Source organism: Bufo gargarizans, chromosome 3 (assembly GCF_014858855.1).
Source record: "Bufo gargarizans isolate SCDJY-AF-19 chromosome 3, ASM1485885v1, whole genome shotgun sequence".
NCBI classification, from domain to species: Eukaryota; Metazoa; Chordata; class Amphibia; order Anura; family Bufonidae; genus Bufo; species Bufo gargarizans.
This window is the reverse complement of record NC_058082.1, coordinates 528068297-528087196: the sequence shown is the minus strand read 5'-3', so window position 1 is coordinate 528087196 and position 18900 is coordinate 528068297. Positions and strand designations below refer to the sequence as shown.

The 18900-nt window shown below is 40.7% G+C and overlaps 1 protein-coding gene across 1 annotated transcript in view; it reads right to left on the bottom strand.

Moving 5' to 3' along the window:
• Positions 1 to 642: 642 nt before the first annotated feature.
• The window catches only part of LOC122933182 (acetylserotonin O-methyltransferase-like), an 83461-nt gene continuing 65203 nt past the window's right edge, over positions 643 to 18900 (bottom strand). The window contains exons 5-8 of the mRNA XM_044288023.1: positions 14475 to 14593; positions 13734 to 13874; positions 6753 to 6875; positions 643 to 876 (exon numbers count right to left, since the gene is read on the bottom strand). Of these exons, the coding sequence (XP_044143958.1) occupies positions 665 to 876; positions 6753 to 6875; positions 13734 to 13874; positions 14475 to 14593 (595 nt within the window). The 3' untranslated portion in view covers positions 643 to 664. The remainder of the gene's footprint in view (positions 877 to 6752; positions 6876 to 13733; positions 13875 to 14474; positions 14594 to 18900) is intronic.

Below are 18900 nucleotides of genomic sequence, written 5' to 3'. Positions count from 1 at the left end.
ACATCTTCGCCTATTGACTACCTCTGCACCATTGAAACCTGTAATTGCTAAACTGCGAAAAATCTGGCAGTACAATACCCTAATGGAACCTTATCTGCCAGTAAAAACTATTCTACTGTTAAACCTACCTCATCATTGCCTCCAATAATGCAAGTGAACCTGTCTTGTACGTTACAATTTGTCACCTCCAAGTTTACCCCAACCAACAACAGACAAGAGAACCCCAGGACCAGGGTGTGTCTCAAAGGGAAGAAAATGTGCATCCTTCCCAGCACAGCCCCAAGGAGGCAACATAGCAAAAGGACTGCTACCACCGTAAGTAACTACTAGTCCCATTATTGCTACTACCACACCCCTCTGATTTCCCCTGCAGCTCGCTGAACATTTAACTAATCATAAAAAAACAGCTACTTATTAATCTAAAATTTGAAACACTTGACATCTACTGGTTATTTTCTTTGAGACGTCTGAAAAAATCTAGATTCAAACATATCTGTCAATTAATTTATTATCATAAAAATACATTAAAATGTTTAAAATATGTTTCAGTCACATAGAAGAATATAATATTACTTGTAATATACATCCAAAATTAGCACAATAAATTACTTGTTTGAATCAATTATAGTTGTATGACTTGGATCCATAAAAAATAACACATCATCTACTTTCTTCCCAGTATTGCATCATACATCTTTCCAGTTACTTTGACTTGAATGTCCCTGAAGCCAGAGTCCGTAAGGAGCTTGGTATATTCAGATGGTGTCCGTTCTTTTCCTTCTGTCTGGACCAACATGTTTAGTGAGAACAGCTGGGACATCAGTGGGCCACTTCTGTCTTCATTTAGAAGGACTTCCACTAGCAGCACTCCTCCTCCTTAATATTTACAGAGAAAATAGATAGCAATTATTTGTCACATTTATAATCAAGAGCCAGTTCATGCTCTCATTTTCTGTGCGTCTGAGAATAAGCCTATTTTAAAGTGTAACTGTCCTTTCAGGTAATTTTGCAGAATAAGATTCTTTGTGTACTGTGTGTATATGAGAAATTACACTATTTCTGGCCATTATATGACATGTTGCTAATTCCTAACTTTTTCAGAGCTGTTGGTTAAAGACTAGCTGTTCATCATATCTGCCACAACAAAGAACATGGATGTATAGGAAAACCTGCTCACTAACTGTTTAAAGGGTATGGCCACATGATCAAGTTTCCGGATGCAATTTTGGAAAACCAAAAAAATAGAGGAGAAGTTTTGATCCACTCCTGATTTTGGTTTCCAAAATTACATCCAGAATCGTGTGGCTGTACTCTTACACAAGCTCAGAAGCAGAAGTAATGGAGGACATTAAACAGCAGAACTTAGCAGTTTAGTTGTGAAATAAGTAAATTATCTATAAGTCTCTACTCAGTCTTTCTGCTTGTGCCTGTAACGGGGCGCCAAAGGCTGCAGACCTGCTTAGCTTCGGGAGAGAGGTTCTGTGTTCGGCCTCGTTCCCAGGGCGGCTTTTGCTAGCTGGGAGGCTCCCTGCTCCTAGGTCTGCCTTGAGCGCCGAGCTGATCACTCGGTGCTCGACTTGTCAGTCTGTCGGTCATGTGACGCTGGCCGCGTCACACATGACCCTCACTCCCCACTATAAATACAGGCAACCTGCTGGCTACAGGTTGCCTGTGATCTTCGTCCTATAGGCTGTGTACTTTATTGTTATTAAGCGACCTCTGGAATTGACCCTCGATCCGCCTCTTGATACCTCTTCTGCCTGCTCCCTGTACCTTGATGCTTCCTCTCGGATTTTGACCTCGGCTTGTTTACGGATTTGTCTTTGCCTCTTCCCTTGTTCTGACGTGACCTCCTGGACTGACCTCGGTTAGTTGACTCGCCTCACCTTCTGTTTTGTTCTACCTCTTGTCCGCTTAGTGTTACTTCTCAGTGGCTGTCCGCTTCCCTGCTGTCTCTTTCTCTCTGCCTGCACTTAGTAGGTTAGGGGCTGTCGGCAGCTCAGGGGGTGTACCTCCACTCTATCTTTATTCCCATGACTCTACCCGTGACAGTGCCTGTGTGCAGAAGCCCCTCCATTCTCCCTTTCCTCTTTATAGACGTCTATATAATTTGATTCTTCAGTGAGCAGGCAGCCTGTCTTCAATGGTCTTCACTGACCTATCTAGGCAGTGAATTTACATTTAGAGACAAGGTGTGGGGGGCAGGAAAGGAGCCTGATAAGAGGAGAATCAAGCATCTTTCTCTGATAAGATATGTTACAAAGTTTCTTCTGTTCGCCTGTACGTGTCCCAGTTGGCAGCTCATCTCACTGAGTTACATGTGATGTGGGAATCTGCTTCCAAACCTTGACAGTCTATTTTCTGTCTGACCAGAAGTCTGAATTTAGGCGTCTATTCTGGGGTCTGATTAACTTTGGAGCGCGGATTTATTATTTATTTTACTCACTTGTATAGAGCCATTTTCTGCAGCGTTTTACAGACAATATCATCACTTGCTTTCCCTAGTGGAGCTCACAATCTTAATTTCCTATCAGTATGTCTTTGGAGTGTGGGAGGGGATCAGAATACCGAGAGGAGAACAGTGAGAACATACAAACTACTTGTACCTTGCTCAGATTTGAGCCTAGGACCCCTGCCCTGATAGGCACCACCGCTAACCACTCAGCCACTGTGCTGTCCACCCTGAATTATAATAATTTTGTTTGTCTGATCTGAGTTCTGATTAATTTAAGGGTCTGGTCTGCAGTGTGTATTTTAATTTAGGAGGTCTGGACTGGAGTTACTTTAAGTGTTTAGCCTTGAGTCTGCACTAATATAAGGGTCTCAACTGTAGTCTGATAAATGTAGGGGTCCGGTTTAATTTAGAGTTCTATTGTCAAGATTAAAGGTTTTTGGTGGGATTTTAATACTGATGGCCTAGGTAATCAATACCTGTTTGACGTGGGCCTGACATTTAGCACCCCCAGATATCTATGAGCTGTTCTGTAGTAGCTCTGGTGCTGGAAATAGGCATCAGAACTACATAGTTCTATTTCCTGACCTCCTGTCCACACAGCAGACACTGTTGCAGCTTGCAAGTTTCATCAGGGGTCAATAATCTAATTTTCTAAAATCATGGGGGCTGAAAATACATCAATAAATCAATATGTAATATGTAAATAAACGAGTATGCATAACAGCTAAATTACAAATGAGGGACATAAAAGTTTTTGGGGAAGTGCCTTTTTAAGGTAAAGCAACCTCAGCGCAGAAGTAAGATATTAAGAAACTGTTTACAGATATATAATCTACACTTTAGAGATTAGCCACTGTACAGATAGTTGGAAGAGGAAGATGATAATAGCAAAATTTTTACAGGTGACCAAATGTTGTTAATAAGGTCTTTTAGAAAATCAAACTAGTAAAATGTATCTTCACATGTGGCATTTTGTCAGGGTTTGCCAGTGTTTTTTTTATGACTGGTAAATATATTTGTCATTTTCACCCAAAAAATGCTGAGCAAAGAAATACTGAAACTAAATCTACAACAGAAAATGTGGACTCTTTCGGTTTGGCTGATTGTATGGGAGTAGTAAGGAGAGGGTGTTCTATCTATCTATTTCCACTATCATTCGATCTATCTAACCAGCTATCTAACAATTTAGCTATTTAGCTATCTATCTATCTATCTATCTATCTATCTATCTATCTATCCATGTTTATATCTAACTGTCTATCTTTCCACTATCTTTCTATCTATCCATCTAACTAACAATTTAGCTATTTATCTAGCACATATCTATTATATATCTATCTATCTTATCTAAATGTCTATCTTTACACTTTCTATCTATCCATCTATCTATTTATCTATCTATTTATCTTTCTATCTTTCTATCAATCAAGCTATATATATATATATATATATATATATATATATATATATATGTTTCTAACTGTTTACATACAAATACATTTTTACATACATTCAAAGTTAAAGTTACAATGTTAACCAAACTTTCTGTAATAACGATATGTAAAACAAATAAAAATGTAGGTCGTTTTTTCTTTTGACAATAAATACACTATCTTGGTTAGTTAAAATTGCATAAACCACTAGGACATACCGGTGATAGCAGGTACTTAAAAACGTTGCTAAAATGACTGCAAATGCTAATTTGTGTTAAAAAAGATCTTGTTATCTCTCATGAAGTGCCTTTTTTACTGAATACTTGTATTCCTCATGTTTTCTTAGAACTCTATATTGTTCCTCTTTTATTTCTTCCTAGAAATTAAGATATAAATGAATAACTGACACATGGATATTTATGTCAGCTGTTTGTCCCTACAATTACATATTTATAAATAACTAGGCATTATGCCCGTTACAATAACAGGGCGCTAGAATTGGCCGGCGCACAGAGCAATCAGCACACCGCGTCCCACGAATGGCGCGGGCGGCGTGTGGGGCGGCGTTCATTGCTCTGCGCGTCGGCACTTGCTCTGCGCGTCGGCAATTCTAGCACCCGTTATTGTAAAGGGCATACTGTCTAGTTTTTTATAAATATGTAATTGTAGGGGCAAACAGCTGACATAAATATCCATGTCCACAGAGTAACAGTCGGCACTTTGTTCACTCCCGCTGTGCGGTGCATGTGTCTAGGGTTGGCGTCTCGCCAATATACAAAGAACAGAGACCGGCACTCACAAAAGTAGATGTGATTCTTGTTTTCATTGCCACATAAAGGAGGCACAAAGATAGATAAGATAGAATAAATAGACTAGAGAGATAAAAAGACAGATAGATAGACAGATAGAAATATTACTAGAATAGATAGAAAGATATATAATAGATAGAAAGATAGATAGATACATAGATAATTGATATATACGTAGATAAATTGATAGACAACAGATAGAATGATAGATAAATAGATAGATAGAAAGATAAATGGAATAGATAGATAAATTGATATATAGAAAAATTGAATGATAGATAAATAGATAGATAGAAAGATTGAAAGATAGATAAATAGATAGATAGAAAGATAAATATAATAGATAGATAAATTCATAGATAGATAGATGATAGATAGATAAATAAATTGATAGGTAAATAGAAAGATAGATAGAAAGATAGCTAGAAAAATAGATAGATAGATAAATAAATTGATAGGTAAATAGAAAGATAGATAGAAAGATAGATAGATAAATAGATAGATAATTGATAGCTAGATAGATAGATAGGAATTTCAAAGAAGAGGCAGCACTCCGGAGTATCAGTAAAATGACCCACTTTATTTCCCCTGTGCAACGTTTCAACTGCTCCTTGCAGTCTTTTTCAAGATGCTTGAAAAAGACTGCAAGGAGCAGTTGAAACGTTGCACAGGGGAAATAAAGTGGGTCGTTTTACTGATACTCCGGAGTGCTGCCTCTTCTTTGAAATTCCTACAACCATACTTGACCGAACTGCCTAAGGTCAGAGGATTTCTGCACCCGACTACATCTACAAGTGCTGCTGCTCTTTCTTTGTATTGTAGATAGATAGATAGATAGATAGATAGATTGATAGGTAGATAGAAAGATAGATACATAGATAATTGATAGATAGAAAGATAGATATATAAATAAATACATAGAACGATAGATATATAAATAGATACATAGAAAGATAGATATATAAATAGATACATAGAAAAATAGATATATAGATAGATAAATTAATAGAAAGAAAGATAGATACATAGATAATTGGTAGATAGATAGAAAGATAGGTAGATAGAAAGATATGTAGATAGGTCGCTAGATAGATAGATTGGTAGATAGAAAGATAGATAATTGATAAATAGATTGCTAGATAATTAATAAATAGAATAGATAGATAACAGATAGATAGATAGATAGATAGATAGATAGATAGATAGATAGATAAATTAATAGGTAGATTGAAAGATACATAGATATACAGATAGATAAAAAATAAAGAAACTCTGCAGCACCCGTGAATGTGCGTTTATTCACCCGGTATCATGCAACGTTTCAGTCCTCTCAGTGGGACTATTCTCAAGCAGTGGTAATGCACATTCACGAGTGCCGCAGAGTTTCTTTATTTTTTGTATTTTTTTGCTTGAGGGATCGCCCTTCAGCCGCTGGCACTCCAGCATTTGCTTGATTTACAGCGGTGCTCCCTGATTTATTTATTCATATACAGATAGTTATATAAATATATTAGAACATGTCCTGACATGTCTGTGAACAACTGTTCATATAGATATGTTGAATTTCTGTGAAAGGTTCGGCTATGAAATTTATATTTTGATTTATATTCTGTATATTTATATAGATTTATAGTATATTTCTATATATATATATCTGTATATTTTATATTTTTGATAGATAGGTAGATGATAGATAAATAGATAGATAGATAATAGATAAAATAGATATGATTTTATTAAATAAACTACACATGCAACATGCTGCAACAGTTCACAAAATGGACCCCGCAGGCAAAAATAAGGGCGTAGATAGATAGAAATTCGAAGATAGATAGATAGATAGGTATGTGTCCGGTCATGTCTGTGAAGGTCGCAGAAAGTCAAGCTATTTTTAAAACTTAAGTCGCAGCCTGAATAGGACTGGCTGGAAAAGTGGCAGGCGGCCAGGGCAGAAAAAGGGGCGTGGCCACCTGTCACTTTGAGTTTGATGAGAACACCCTCTCCTTACTTATGGGTGACTATTTTGTTTCATTTTCCTGAAGACTTTGAGCTCACCAGGTCTACAAGACTGATAAATCTTCCTCAGCAGTACAAGGCATTTTTCTTCTGTCCAGTCATGAATAATCCTGGCCATAATAAATAGGTCTGCTTCAGGTATAGGATCATTAAATAAGTCTCCTTTAGTAGAGAAGTAAATACATTGTCAAAATGCATATAAAATAGACAAAAATGTATGATAAATGTGAGCATGAAATAATGTCTGAAATGAACATATTAATTACAAGTAAACAGTTTCATTTTCACAACATTTTATTAGTTTTGTACATAAACTTAGACCTATCAGGTCCCAAATATAATAAAAACATTGCACCAAAAAGGGTTATAGTGTCTTTATATAGGGGCACTGAACTATGTAATAACTTAACTGTTTTAGTGACAGTAAAAATTCTGATTGGTGGGGTTCTGAGTGGTAAGACCTTTGCTGATCACTAGATTGAGGAGAGAGTGCCCGAGTCCAACTGCTGTTTCTCTCATCCATTATGTCCCAGGCCTCACCTGCCAGTACACACACACACAGTAATGATTATGGCTGCTATGGCAGTAGTTCCGCCTCAGTATTAAAAGTGTATATAAAAATTATTACATATTTATACTATTGCTACATGATGGATGACCTGAAAAGCTGTCATATGCACAGCGTATCTAACTTTCTTTGCAGATTAGGCTACTTTCTAGTGATGGACGAACTTCGGCCCGAGACAATTCGCAAACGCGATCAAATGTTTGCAAACCGCAAGTTCGAGGCGGGCCCCATTCACTTTAATGGCAGGCGAACCTGAAAAACCTTCAGGTCATTATTAGAGCCACCAAATACTTACAAGAAGTGCACAAATCGTCCGACAACATGGACAGTGACATAAAAAAATATGTATTTTAATCAGGGGCCATTTTTATGCATCTTAAAGGGAAACTGTCAAAAATGTGGCCTGCTGGAGTCTAGAAAAATGTTATTTTAGGCCACGGGCGTGCAGGCCCCAAACATTAGCCATGTACTGTACATAAAAGATCAAGTGATTATGTGGCTGGAGGTATATTAGACGGTCATTGGATATCAATTTTACTGTAGGCCAGTACCAATACATGTTAAATACATATGTTTAAAGGGCTTCTGTCACCCTACTAAACGCATTATTTTTTTTTGTCTACTTATAATCCCTATCCTGCCATATTGCCATACATTATGTTATTAATAATTTCCGTTCAGTAGATTTAGCCAAAAACTAACTTTTACGATATGCTAATTACCTTTCTACCAGTAAGTAGGGCGTTTACTTGCTGGTAGCAGCCGCAGAAAACCGCCCCCTCCTTGTGTTGATTAACAGGGACAGCCGCGATCTCCTCCTCCGGCCGGCCCTGTCAGCATTTTCAAAAATTGCGCGCCTGTGTTGATTCGATGACGTCTTCTCTTTCGGTGATGTCATCGGAGCAGGCGCACTGAGGGAGTGCTGAGGAGGCGAGCCTCCTTATCTCAGAGCGCCTGCGCTGAATCAACACACGCGATTTTTGAAAAGCAGACAGGGCCGGCCGGAGGAGGAGATCACGGCTGGCCCTGTCAATCAACACAAGGAGGGGGCGGTTTTCTGTGGCTGCTACCAGCAAGTAGACGCCCTACTTGCTGGTAGAAAGATAATTAGCATATCATAAAAGTAAGTTTTTGGCTAAATCTACTGAACGAAAATTATTAATAACATAATCTATGGCAATATGGCAGGATAGGGATTATAAGTAGACAAAAAAAATGCATTTAGTGGGATGACAGAAGCCCTTTAAAAGAACAAAAAATATAAAATTGGATTAAAAACATGACTAATGAAATCCCCCCTCTTGAAAAAACCCCAAATGATAATAGTTGAAATTCGATAACACGTGGTTGTCACAGGTGTTGAATTCCTCCGAGGTCCCAAACATTAGGAATTCACCGGACATAAAAGGCCTTTTATGCCGCTGTATTTACATAAGACAAACACCATAATTTGTTCTGTGTGGTGGCAGATATGTGTGGGCTGGCATGAGGAAATTAAATTAAACGTGGTCGTCACAGGTATTGAATTCCTCCGAGAGCCATGCTTCATTCATTTTTAGAACTGTGAGGTAGTCCACACTGTCGTAAGCTAGGCGAGTGCACTTAAAGGTCACAATCCCCCCCTGCTGCGCTGAACGTCCTTTAGGACAGGACACTCGACGAGGGGCAAGCCAAGAGTCCCATGGCAAATTGTGCCACCTCTGGCCACAGATCAAGCCTGTACACCCAGTAGTCAACCCAATGTAGTCCGACACCTGACGGTCTAGGCGTTCCCTGAGGCTGTTGATGTGTTGGCTGCAAAAATGATCTCATATCCGAAGTGACCAACACATCTTCAAACCGCCCTCTTCTTGCATGCGCTGTAGGATTGGTACTCGCAGATGTTTCTATGTTTCTCTGTGGGTGGAAATTCCTCTGCCAGCACCAGCAACAGCAGAATGCAGCATCTCTTGAAGCAAGGCCTGGAAATGCTGCATTCTGACAGCCCTCTGTGATGCTGGTAACATATCCGCTATTTTGTGTTTGTATCGGGGGTCTAAGTACGTTGCCACCCAGTACTGGTCCTTGCCCTTTATGCTTTTTATACCAGGGTCCCTCTTCAAACACTGGAGCATGAAGGCCGCCATTTGCACTAAATTGGAGGAGGTGGAGCAGTCTGGCTCCTGCTCATCGCCCAGGAGAATGTCGTCCTCGGTCTACTCCCCCCATCCACAGACAACACCAGGTATCCAAGAAAAGTTTAAAGCCTGCTCTTCTTGCTCATCCTACTCTCTCCAGGCACCATCCTCCTCTGACTCCTCTTCAAACTCCTGCTAACTTGTCTCAGATGGAGTAGCTCCCCATGGGAATTTATTCAGCATTGGGACTTTCTCATCGTCCTGCTCCTGCTCCTTGACGGCTTGATCAATTACATGACACAATGGACGCTCCAGAAAGAAGGCGTAAGATACGATGTCTACTGACCAGTTTGGTGATCTCATCAAATGGCTGCAGAAGTCTGCATGCATCGCGCATGAGCAGCCACTGGCGCGGTGAAAAAAAAACAAGGTTCCCAGAACCTGTCCTGCCGCAGAGATTATAAAAGTAGCCGTAAATGGCATGTTTTTTCTGGAGCAGCCTATCAAGCATATACAAGGTGGAGTTCCAGCACGTTGGGCAGTCACAAATCAGACGTCTCAGCAAGGCGATCCATGGCTGTGTAAGATCTTCTAAAATGGCCAGAGATTTTCCTGGCCTGCCGCAAGACATCCAATACCCCAGGCTATTTGGCAACGAATGGCTGCACAACTATGTTCAGGACGTGTGCCATGCAGGGCATGTTTGTCATTTTGCTCTATTTCATTACACTCAGCAGATTGGCACTGTTGTCACACACCAGTTTACCAACTGTCAAAATGAGTGGGGCTAGCCACTGATCGGCCTGTTACCGCCAAACCTGAAAGCAGTGCAGGACTGGTGTGGCTCTTGGCTTCCAAGCACAACAGCTGCAGAACAGCATGGCAACGCCTCACCTGGCATGTCGAATAGATTCTGGGGAGCTGGGGGGTGCAGCAGAAGAGGCGGTAGCAGTGGAAAAGGAGGAGTAGGAGGATGGAATAGGAGGAGAAGAGGCATGCCTGCATGCAATCCCTGGCGGTAACACCAAATCACATGGGTGCCACGGGTTGCATGCTTGACAGCCGTCAGACGGTTCACCCAGTGGGCAGTAAAAGTTATGTACCTTCCCTGCCCGTGTTTGCTAGACCATGTGTCTGTGGTCAGATGTATTTTGGCACCGACACTGTGTGCCAGAGATACATTCACTTGCCACTGAACATGGTCATATAGCTCTGGGATGCCCTTCTGGGAGAAATATTTCCTTCCGGGGACCTTCCATTGCGGTGTGCCAATGGTCACAAATTTGCTAAAGGACTCCGAGTCCACCAGTTTATATGGCAGTAGTTGGCGGGCTAGCAGTTCCGACAAGCCGGCGGTCAGCCGTTGGGCAAGAGGGTTATCCGGCGTCATCATCTTTTTACATTCAAACATTTGGGCCACGGAAGCCTGCCTTTTGCCAGATGAACGCGACAACGGCACGGTGGAGGGTGGAGTGGAGGACAAATGGGAGGAGAAGGAGAATGTGGCTTTGTGGGTTCTGACGGTGTTGCTCCCACTGGGCTTGGTCATGGGAGGCCAGGTGCCTTCTTAAGGAGGTTGTCCCTAGGTTAGTGTTGGGCTTACCGCGACTTATGCATTGACAGCACAGGCTGCAGATGGCAACACTATTGTCAGCAGCTGACACATTAAAAAAAAGCCCACACTGCGGAGCCATGTGCCGGCATCCTGGAAGCACCAGATGTGACCGTGCATGATGGATGGCTTGCTCCAGATACATTTGCAATCTGCTTTTTGCCTCCTGTGCACTGCGAGTTCTGCTTGCTTCTCCTCCCTATCTGCTGCTCCGTCTCTCCCTCTGAACTTTCCTCCTCTTCCTCTCTTGTGGGCACCCATGTGATGTCCTTCGACACCTTCACCACCACTGACATTAGAGATCTCGGAGTAGGCAGCAACAGCGGGGACCACCCTCCTTGGGCTGATCTGGGTACTGTCGTCAGACCGCTGGGTGGTGGCCGTTGCTCCCTCCTCTTCCTCATCCGATGCCAAGAATGGCTGTACATTGGTAAGGTCTGGGAATTAATGGGAAGTGGAGGGGCTATGGTGGTGGTGGTGTCTTTGAGGGTACACACAGCAGAGAGTGGGGAGGGTGCTGATACAGAGGATGAGGAGGGTGCAGAAGCGGAAGGTTGAGTGAGCCACTCAACCAACTCTGGTGCCTCCTTTGCCGTAATCGCACGCACCTTCTCTAACTTCCCACTTAGGCCCTACCACGCCTGCGAAATAGCCTGCCTCTTCCTCTGCCTGTCATTTTCAAAAGGACCCTGTGACAAAGTCCCTATAGAAGAGCAGTATTTGTGGAAGCAGGAATATAGAACCCCTTAATGAGTATTTGCTGGAAGAAGGTATATCAAATCCCTTAATCAGTTTATTTGGGGCAACAATAGGTATATCACACCAGTTGCAATTAGTTGTTCCAATAGTGTTTGTCCCTCTGTATAGCTGTGGAATCTCAGCAGAACCACACATAATGCTGCACAATACAAATGCACTATATAGAAATTATATTTTAGGTATATCACACCCCTGCCTCAATCTGTTTTTTGAGGGGGCAACTGGTATATCACACCAGTTGAAATTAGTTGTTTCAGTAGCGTTTGTTCCTCTGTATAGCTGTGGAATCTCAGCAGAACCGCACACAAATGCTACACAATACAAATGCACTATATAGAAATTTTATTTTAGGTATATCACACCCCTGCCTCACTCAGTTTTTTTGGGGGGCAACTGGTATATCACACCAGTCTAAATTAGTTGTTTCAGTAGTGTTTGTTCATCTGTATAGCTGCGGTATCTCAGCAGAACCGCACACAAATGCTGCACATGCACTATATATAAATTGTATTATAGGTATATCCCACCCCTGTCTTAATCAGTTTTTTGGGGGGTGCAACTGGTATATTACAGCAGTTGCAATTAGTTGTTCCAATAGTGTTTGTCCCTCTGAATAGCTGCGGTATCTCAGCAGAACCACACACATATGCTGCACAATACAAATGCACTATATATCAATTATATTCTAGGTATATCACACCCCTGCCTCAATCAGTTTTTTTGGGGGGCAACTGGTATATCACACCAGTCTAAATTAGTTGTTTCAGTAGTGTTTGTTCATCTGTATAGCTGCGGTATCTCAGCAGAACCACACACAAATGCTGCACATGCACTATATATAAATTGTATTATAGGTATATCCCACCCCTGTCTTAATCAGTTTTTTTTGGGGGGGGCAACTGGTATATTACAGCAGTTGCAATTAGTTGTTCCAGTAGTGTTTGTCCCTCTGTATAGCTGCGGTATCTCAACAGAACCGCACACAACTGCTGCACAATACAAATGCACTATAATATACTTTCTATTTTAGAAAGTATATTTTAAGTATATCACACCCCTCAGTATGTCACACCTATCGATAGCACACGTATACCAGTCTTTAAAAGGACTTTTGTAGCTCTATTAGCTAGCGTTTGGTGTCTCTAACAGTCTGTCCCTGCTCCACACAGCAACCTCTCCCTACACTGGCAAAAAACAGAATGTAAAATGGCAGCCAGATCGCGTTTATTTATAGGGTAGGGGGTGTGTCCATGTGCTGAAATGTCTCAATTGGCTGTCCTGTCTCACCTGATGAATGTGTCATGGGTCAAAGTTCAGCACAATGCAAAAGAATATGGTGCCGGCGGAATTCGCCATATGTTCGCCTGTTCGAACCACAGGGACTGCCGGTCGAACCACAGGGCCATCTCTACCACTTTCGCATTAGCGTTTTTTGCAGATCCGTCATGGATCTGCAAAAACGCTTTTGTTACAATAATACAACTGCCTGCATCCATCATGAACAGATCCGGTTGTTATTATGTGTTCTATAGCCATGACAGATCCGTCTTGAGTGCCATTAAAAGTCAATGGGGGACGGATCCTTTCTATTATGTAAGATTGTGTCAGAGAAAACTGATTCGTCCCCATTGACTAACATTGACTTGCTCCGCACCACATCGCGGACAGAAAAACGCTGCTTGCAAAAGGTATGGAAAGCATTTTGGTGCATTTTGTTTAGTTCAGTTCAGCTTTGTCCCCATTGACAATGAATGAGGACAAAACTGAAGCGTCTTCTTCCGCTATTGAGATCCTATGACGGATCTCAATAGCCGAATTGAAAACGCTAATGTGAAAGTAGCCTTGCACATCCAAAAGTCAGCAGTAAAGTATGTAGTTATGGAAGTGGAGATTTATACTATGTCTTAGACACTTTGATGTACAGTTAGGAAATGTACAGTTAGGAAAACAATACACAAATTCACCTTCAATGAAATGTATCTGTTGCTTCTGCTCTGTTACAAAATATTTCTTTGCTGTTTGGACAACCTTTGGCAGGTCCATAATAGTGACTGTTGACTTATTGTAGGTGGACACAAACTGTTTCGCAAGACCTCCTGAACATCCTATGGGAGAAAATAATATGTTTTTCTTTAAAAATTGCAGGCAAAATCAAGTATGCAATCAGTTAAATCTAATATATGTATTTATATGCATTTGTATTCTTATATGTATTTGTTATGCAATATATATGTATTTGTTATCATGCAGGTTACATTGCTTAATATACTATTTCTTAAAGAAGTGACCTACGTAATCTAGAAGTCCTGGTATATCCAATGATTAGCTGCAAAGCTATAACCCCCCCACCACCACCACCAACTCCCACTGCCTGCCCTTTGCTATCTGTTTACCGAATCTTCATGAGATACTCGAAGATGCAGCTTCACACTGCTCTCCCTACATTCTGCTTGTAATAGGCACCAGGAAAAAACCTATCAGAAGCAGGAGACAAGGGATACAGACTGAAGGTACCTCACATAGCATAAACTGAGACTCTTCTGTGTAAGTTAGGGGACAGAGGTTCTATGTCACTGATCTATCACTTGTTTCCCTTAGACAAGGTTCAAACCAGATTCTGGGCTCATCAGGTTCTGGGTTATAGATTATAATTAACAGACATGTCAAGGACCTGTCTTATAATAAAATATTATAACAATTATTACCTCCAAGATCAAAGACTGTGTGGAACTCAGAAAAGTCAAAAGCTTGTACAACATCTTTTCCACAAAGATTCCATGTTGAGTCCATATGATGCATAAAATTTATCATCTCCTCTTCTGATCTAATGTGACACAATCACAAATATAGTAGTTACATTAAAAAAACAGGAACAGTATTTTAGGATACGTCAGATAAGGCGGCCATGAACTGTGCGGCTCTACAAGCTCCTGTAGTATTCAGCTCACTAGAAATTATTAGACTATTCAGCATTCAGTGTTGCCATTAACTCCTTAAAGGGGTTCTCTGAGAATTAAGAAAATAAAAATACTTAAATGTTACTTTATTATAACAATATTCCCAAATACCTTTCATTAGTTATGACGGCTTGCTTTGTCTAGGGAGCAATCATTAGGAGAAATAAAATGTCTGCCGTCCTATTAGTACACACAAAATGTCTCCTAATCACACAGCAGGAGGAGTTAGTTTAAAACAATGAGTTAAAGAACTTCCTCCTCCTCCTCCCTGGTCTGCCGATCAGGGATTATGATCCTGAATACAGTTTAATATGATGTTCAGCGAATCTCTGTAGGAATAAAATTCATGAGGAGACATGAAGTATAGAGAAGACGGACAGGACAGTTCCTTCAATTTCTTGATCCGTTAGCCCCTTTTCCCTTGTTTCGTCCAGACCCATATGCACCCATCAGAGCCCAGTCTATTGACTTTTGTCTCATCGCTTCAAATTACCCGCTTCCAATCTTCTACTGTCCACTGTTCGTACTTTTTTGAAAACTCGAGCTGATACTTCTTATGGCAATATTAAAGTCGAGGCTTCGTCACCTTTTTTTGGGCCACCATTCCAGAATTGTGTATTGCGCGTCAAACTGTGCTTGCACGGACGTCTGTGATTTAACTATTACAAAACATACAGGCCCCCTCCACTGCCATGTTTGTTGCGCCAGAATTGATACACCATGTGATTAGCTGACTCCGATATTTTGCCTGGATGTCCACCTCTTGGCTTTGGAATGGATGGATAAACGTCATTCCATTTTCTTCCAACTGTCATGGCACTCACATGATGCAGTTTGGCGATTTTCTTTGCCAAAAAACCCGCTAGCGATGAGCTGAATGATGCTGTTTCTCTTTACTTGGGAAATCTTCTTGGCTGCTCCACGATTCGAACCAGTGACCTTTCGCTTGGAAATCAACCTAATAACACACTGAGCTATTAGGGAAAACAGGTAGTAATTTGTAGCATACAAGAAGAAAAAGATTGTTCCACCACCTGTAGCAAAACAGTAACAATCCAGTTACATGAAAAGAATCTGTATAACTAATCATATGCTAAATTGTTGCAAGTCCAATTTATGTATGAGACAGCGAAGATGATTGTCTATAAAACGATGGTAGTCTCACATTCAAAGCTGTGGTAGATGTGAGATATGGAGCCTGAAAGTCAAAAGTTCAAAACATTGTTACCCTTTTGCTCATCAGTGTATCCAAGTGATTCTGGGATTGTTTTCTTGTGACACATTGTGTTTATGTTAGTGATAACTGTTGATTGATATATTTTGTTTAATTTAATGAAAATGTAAAAAATGTGCATTTTCCAAATTTGAATTTCTCCTCTTTTAAGTCAGTTATAGCTCACAAAATACTTAATAATTAATATTTACCATATGTCCATTTTATGTTGGCATCATTGTTCGGTCTTTACTTTTCAGAGATGTTAAAGGGCTTATAAGTATAGCAGCAATTTTGCAAAATTTAAAAAAAATTCTAATTCAGTTCTGAAGTCCTACGTTATCTCTCTTCAACTGCATCAATATATACAACTATTTGCCAGCAAGCACAAATATTTCCAGATTACCATTCAAATTGTCATTCAAAAGAGTGTTTCTCTTTAGGGAGGAACAAAAATACCAAACTTCAAAAAAGCTACATTTAGACAACTAAGAGAGACCATAGGCCTAACTAACTAGGTCAAAGTCCTCAAAAATATAAATAAAGCCACAAAATGGGATATTTTTAAAAGCATCAAATCAAATTGTGTGAGGGGTATACCTTATAGGAATAAAAGGTTAAGGAACAAGAAAAAAAAAGTGGATAAATAGAAATGTACAGAAAGCAATAAACGATAGAGTTGAGCGAACACCTGGATGTTCGGGTTCGAGAAGTTCGGCCGAACATCCCGGAAATGTTCGGGTTCGGGATCCGAACCCGATCCGAACTTCGTCCCGAACCCGAACCCCATTGAAGTCAATGGGGACCCGAACTTTTCGGCACTAAAAAGGCTGTAAAACAGCCCAGGAAAGAGCTAGAGGGCTGCAAAAGGCAGCAACATGTAGGTAAATCCCCTGCAAACAAATGTGGATAGGGAAATGAATTAAAATAAAAATTAAATAAATAAAAATTAACCAAAATCAATTGGAGAGAGGTTCCATAGCAGAGAATCTGGCTTCCCGTCACCCACCACTGGAACAGTCCATTCTCAGATATTTAGGCCCCGGCACCCAGGCAGAGGAGAGAGGTCCCGTAACAGAGAATCTGTCTTCATGTCAGCAGAGAATTAGTCTGCATGTCATAGCAGAGAATGAGGCTTCACGTCAGCCACCACTGCAACAGTCCATTGGCATATATTTAGGCCCAGCACCCAGGCAGAGGAGAGAGGTCCCGTAACAGACAATCTGGCTTCATGTCAGCAGAGAATCAGTCTGCATGTCATAGCAGAGAATCAGGCTTCACGTCACTCACCACTGCAACAGTCCATTGTCATAAATTTAGGCCCAGCACTAGTGTTGAGCGGCATGTCCCATATTCGAATTCGCGAAATTTTGTGAATATTCGAAAGAATATTCGTAAAATATTCGCGATTATTCAAATTCGTTATTATTTCGCATATGCGATAATTCGAATTTTCGCATCGCATAATACATATGCTATGCAAAATTCACATGTGCGCTAATGAAATCGCCTTACGAAGATTCGCAACTCAATTCAATCACTAATGTATGAATGCAATGCCCTTTGCCTCTGTTCTGGGACAAGTGTAGATATTCGCATGTGCGCTAATAAAATCGCCTTACGAAGATTCGCACCTCAATCACTTTCTAGGGAATGTGAGACTTTTGGGAATCAATCGAGATACAGTGGGGGGTGATGACAGTAGTTGACAGAGTACAGATCAATGTAATCTGTAAGGTGGAAAGTAAAATAAAAAATACGAATTTTCGTTAATCGAATTTTACGAAGTTCTACGTATTCGCGAATATGGTGCTATACTATATGAATGCACAGGCCTTTGCCTCTCTGTTCTGGGGACAAGTGTAGATATTTGCATTTGCGTTAATAAAATCGCCTTACGAAGATTCGCAGCTCAATTCAATCACTAATGTATGAATGCAAAGCCCTTTGCCTCTGTTCTGGGACAAGTGTAGATATTCGCATGTGCGCTAATAAAATCGCCTTACGAAGATTCGCAACTCAATTCACTAATGTATGAATGCAAAGCCCTTTGCCTCTGTTCTGGGACGTGCCGATATTCGCATGTGCGCTAATAAAATCGCCTTACGAAGATTCGCGCCTCAATCACTTTCTAGGCAATGTGAGTAAGATCTGAGCTGTTGGACCTTTGGGAAACAATCAATTATATGTGTACTGTAATTTTGTGGGGGGGGGGGAAAAAAACAAAAAACGAATATTCGTTTTTACGAATATATAGCACTATATTCGAAATATTCGCGAAATCGCGAAGTTGCGATATTCGCGAAAAAAATTTGCTTTTCGAATATTCGCGCTCAACACTACCCAGCACCCAGGCAGAGGAGAGAGGTCCCGTAACAGACAATCTGGCTTCATGTCAGCAGAGAATCAGTCTGCATGTCATAGCAGAGAATGAGGCTTCACGTCACCCACCATGTCCGACCATGTCCACGACCATGTCCACGTCCGCGTCCCTTACTAGATGTTTTTCTCATTGTTATGGTTCACCACAACAACAAATATATTATTTGGCCCAATGTATTGTATTCAAATTCAGCGGGATATAAATTTGAGGCCTAGTATTTAGGCGCTGGGTGACCGGTATGGATTTAGTGACAGAATTAGACTTGGAAATGCACAGAAGCGTGTGTGTGTGAAGTTATTCTGAATGACCCAATGTGCACCTTGAATATTATATACCCTTTTAGGGATAGATTTCAAATAGCTCTGATATAGCAGAAACCACTAAATTATGAAATTGTTAAATTGGGAATTGTATTTAAACCCAGAACAAAAAATGTGCTTTGACGGACACTAAATAACTTTCCCAGCCACAACAGGACAGCGTTAACGAGAGATTTAGCAGGATATAAATTTGAGGCCTAGTATTTAGGCGCTGGGTGACAGGTATGGGTTTAGTGACAGAATTAGACTTGGAAATAC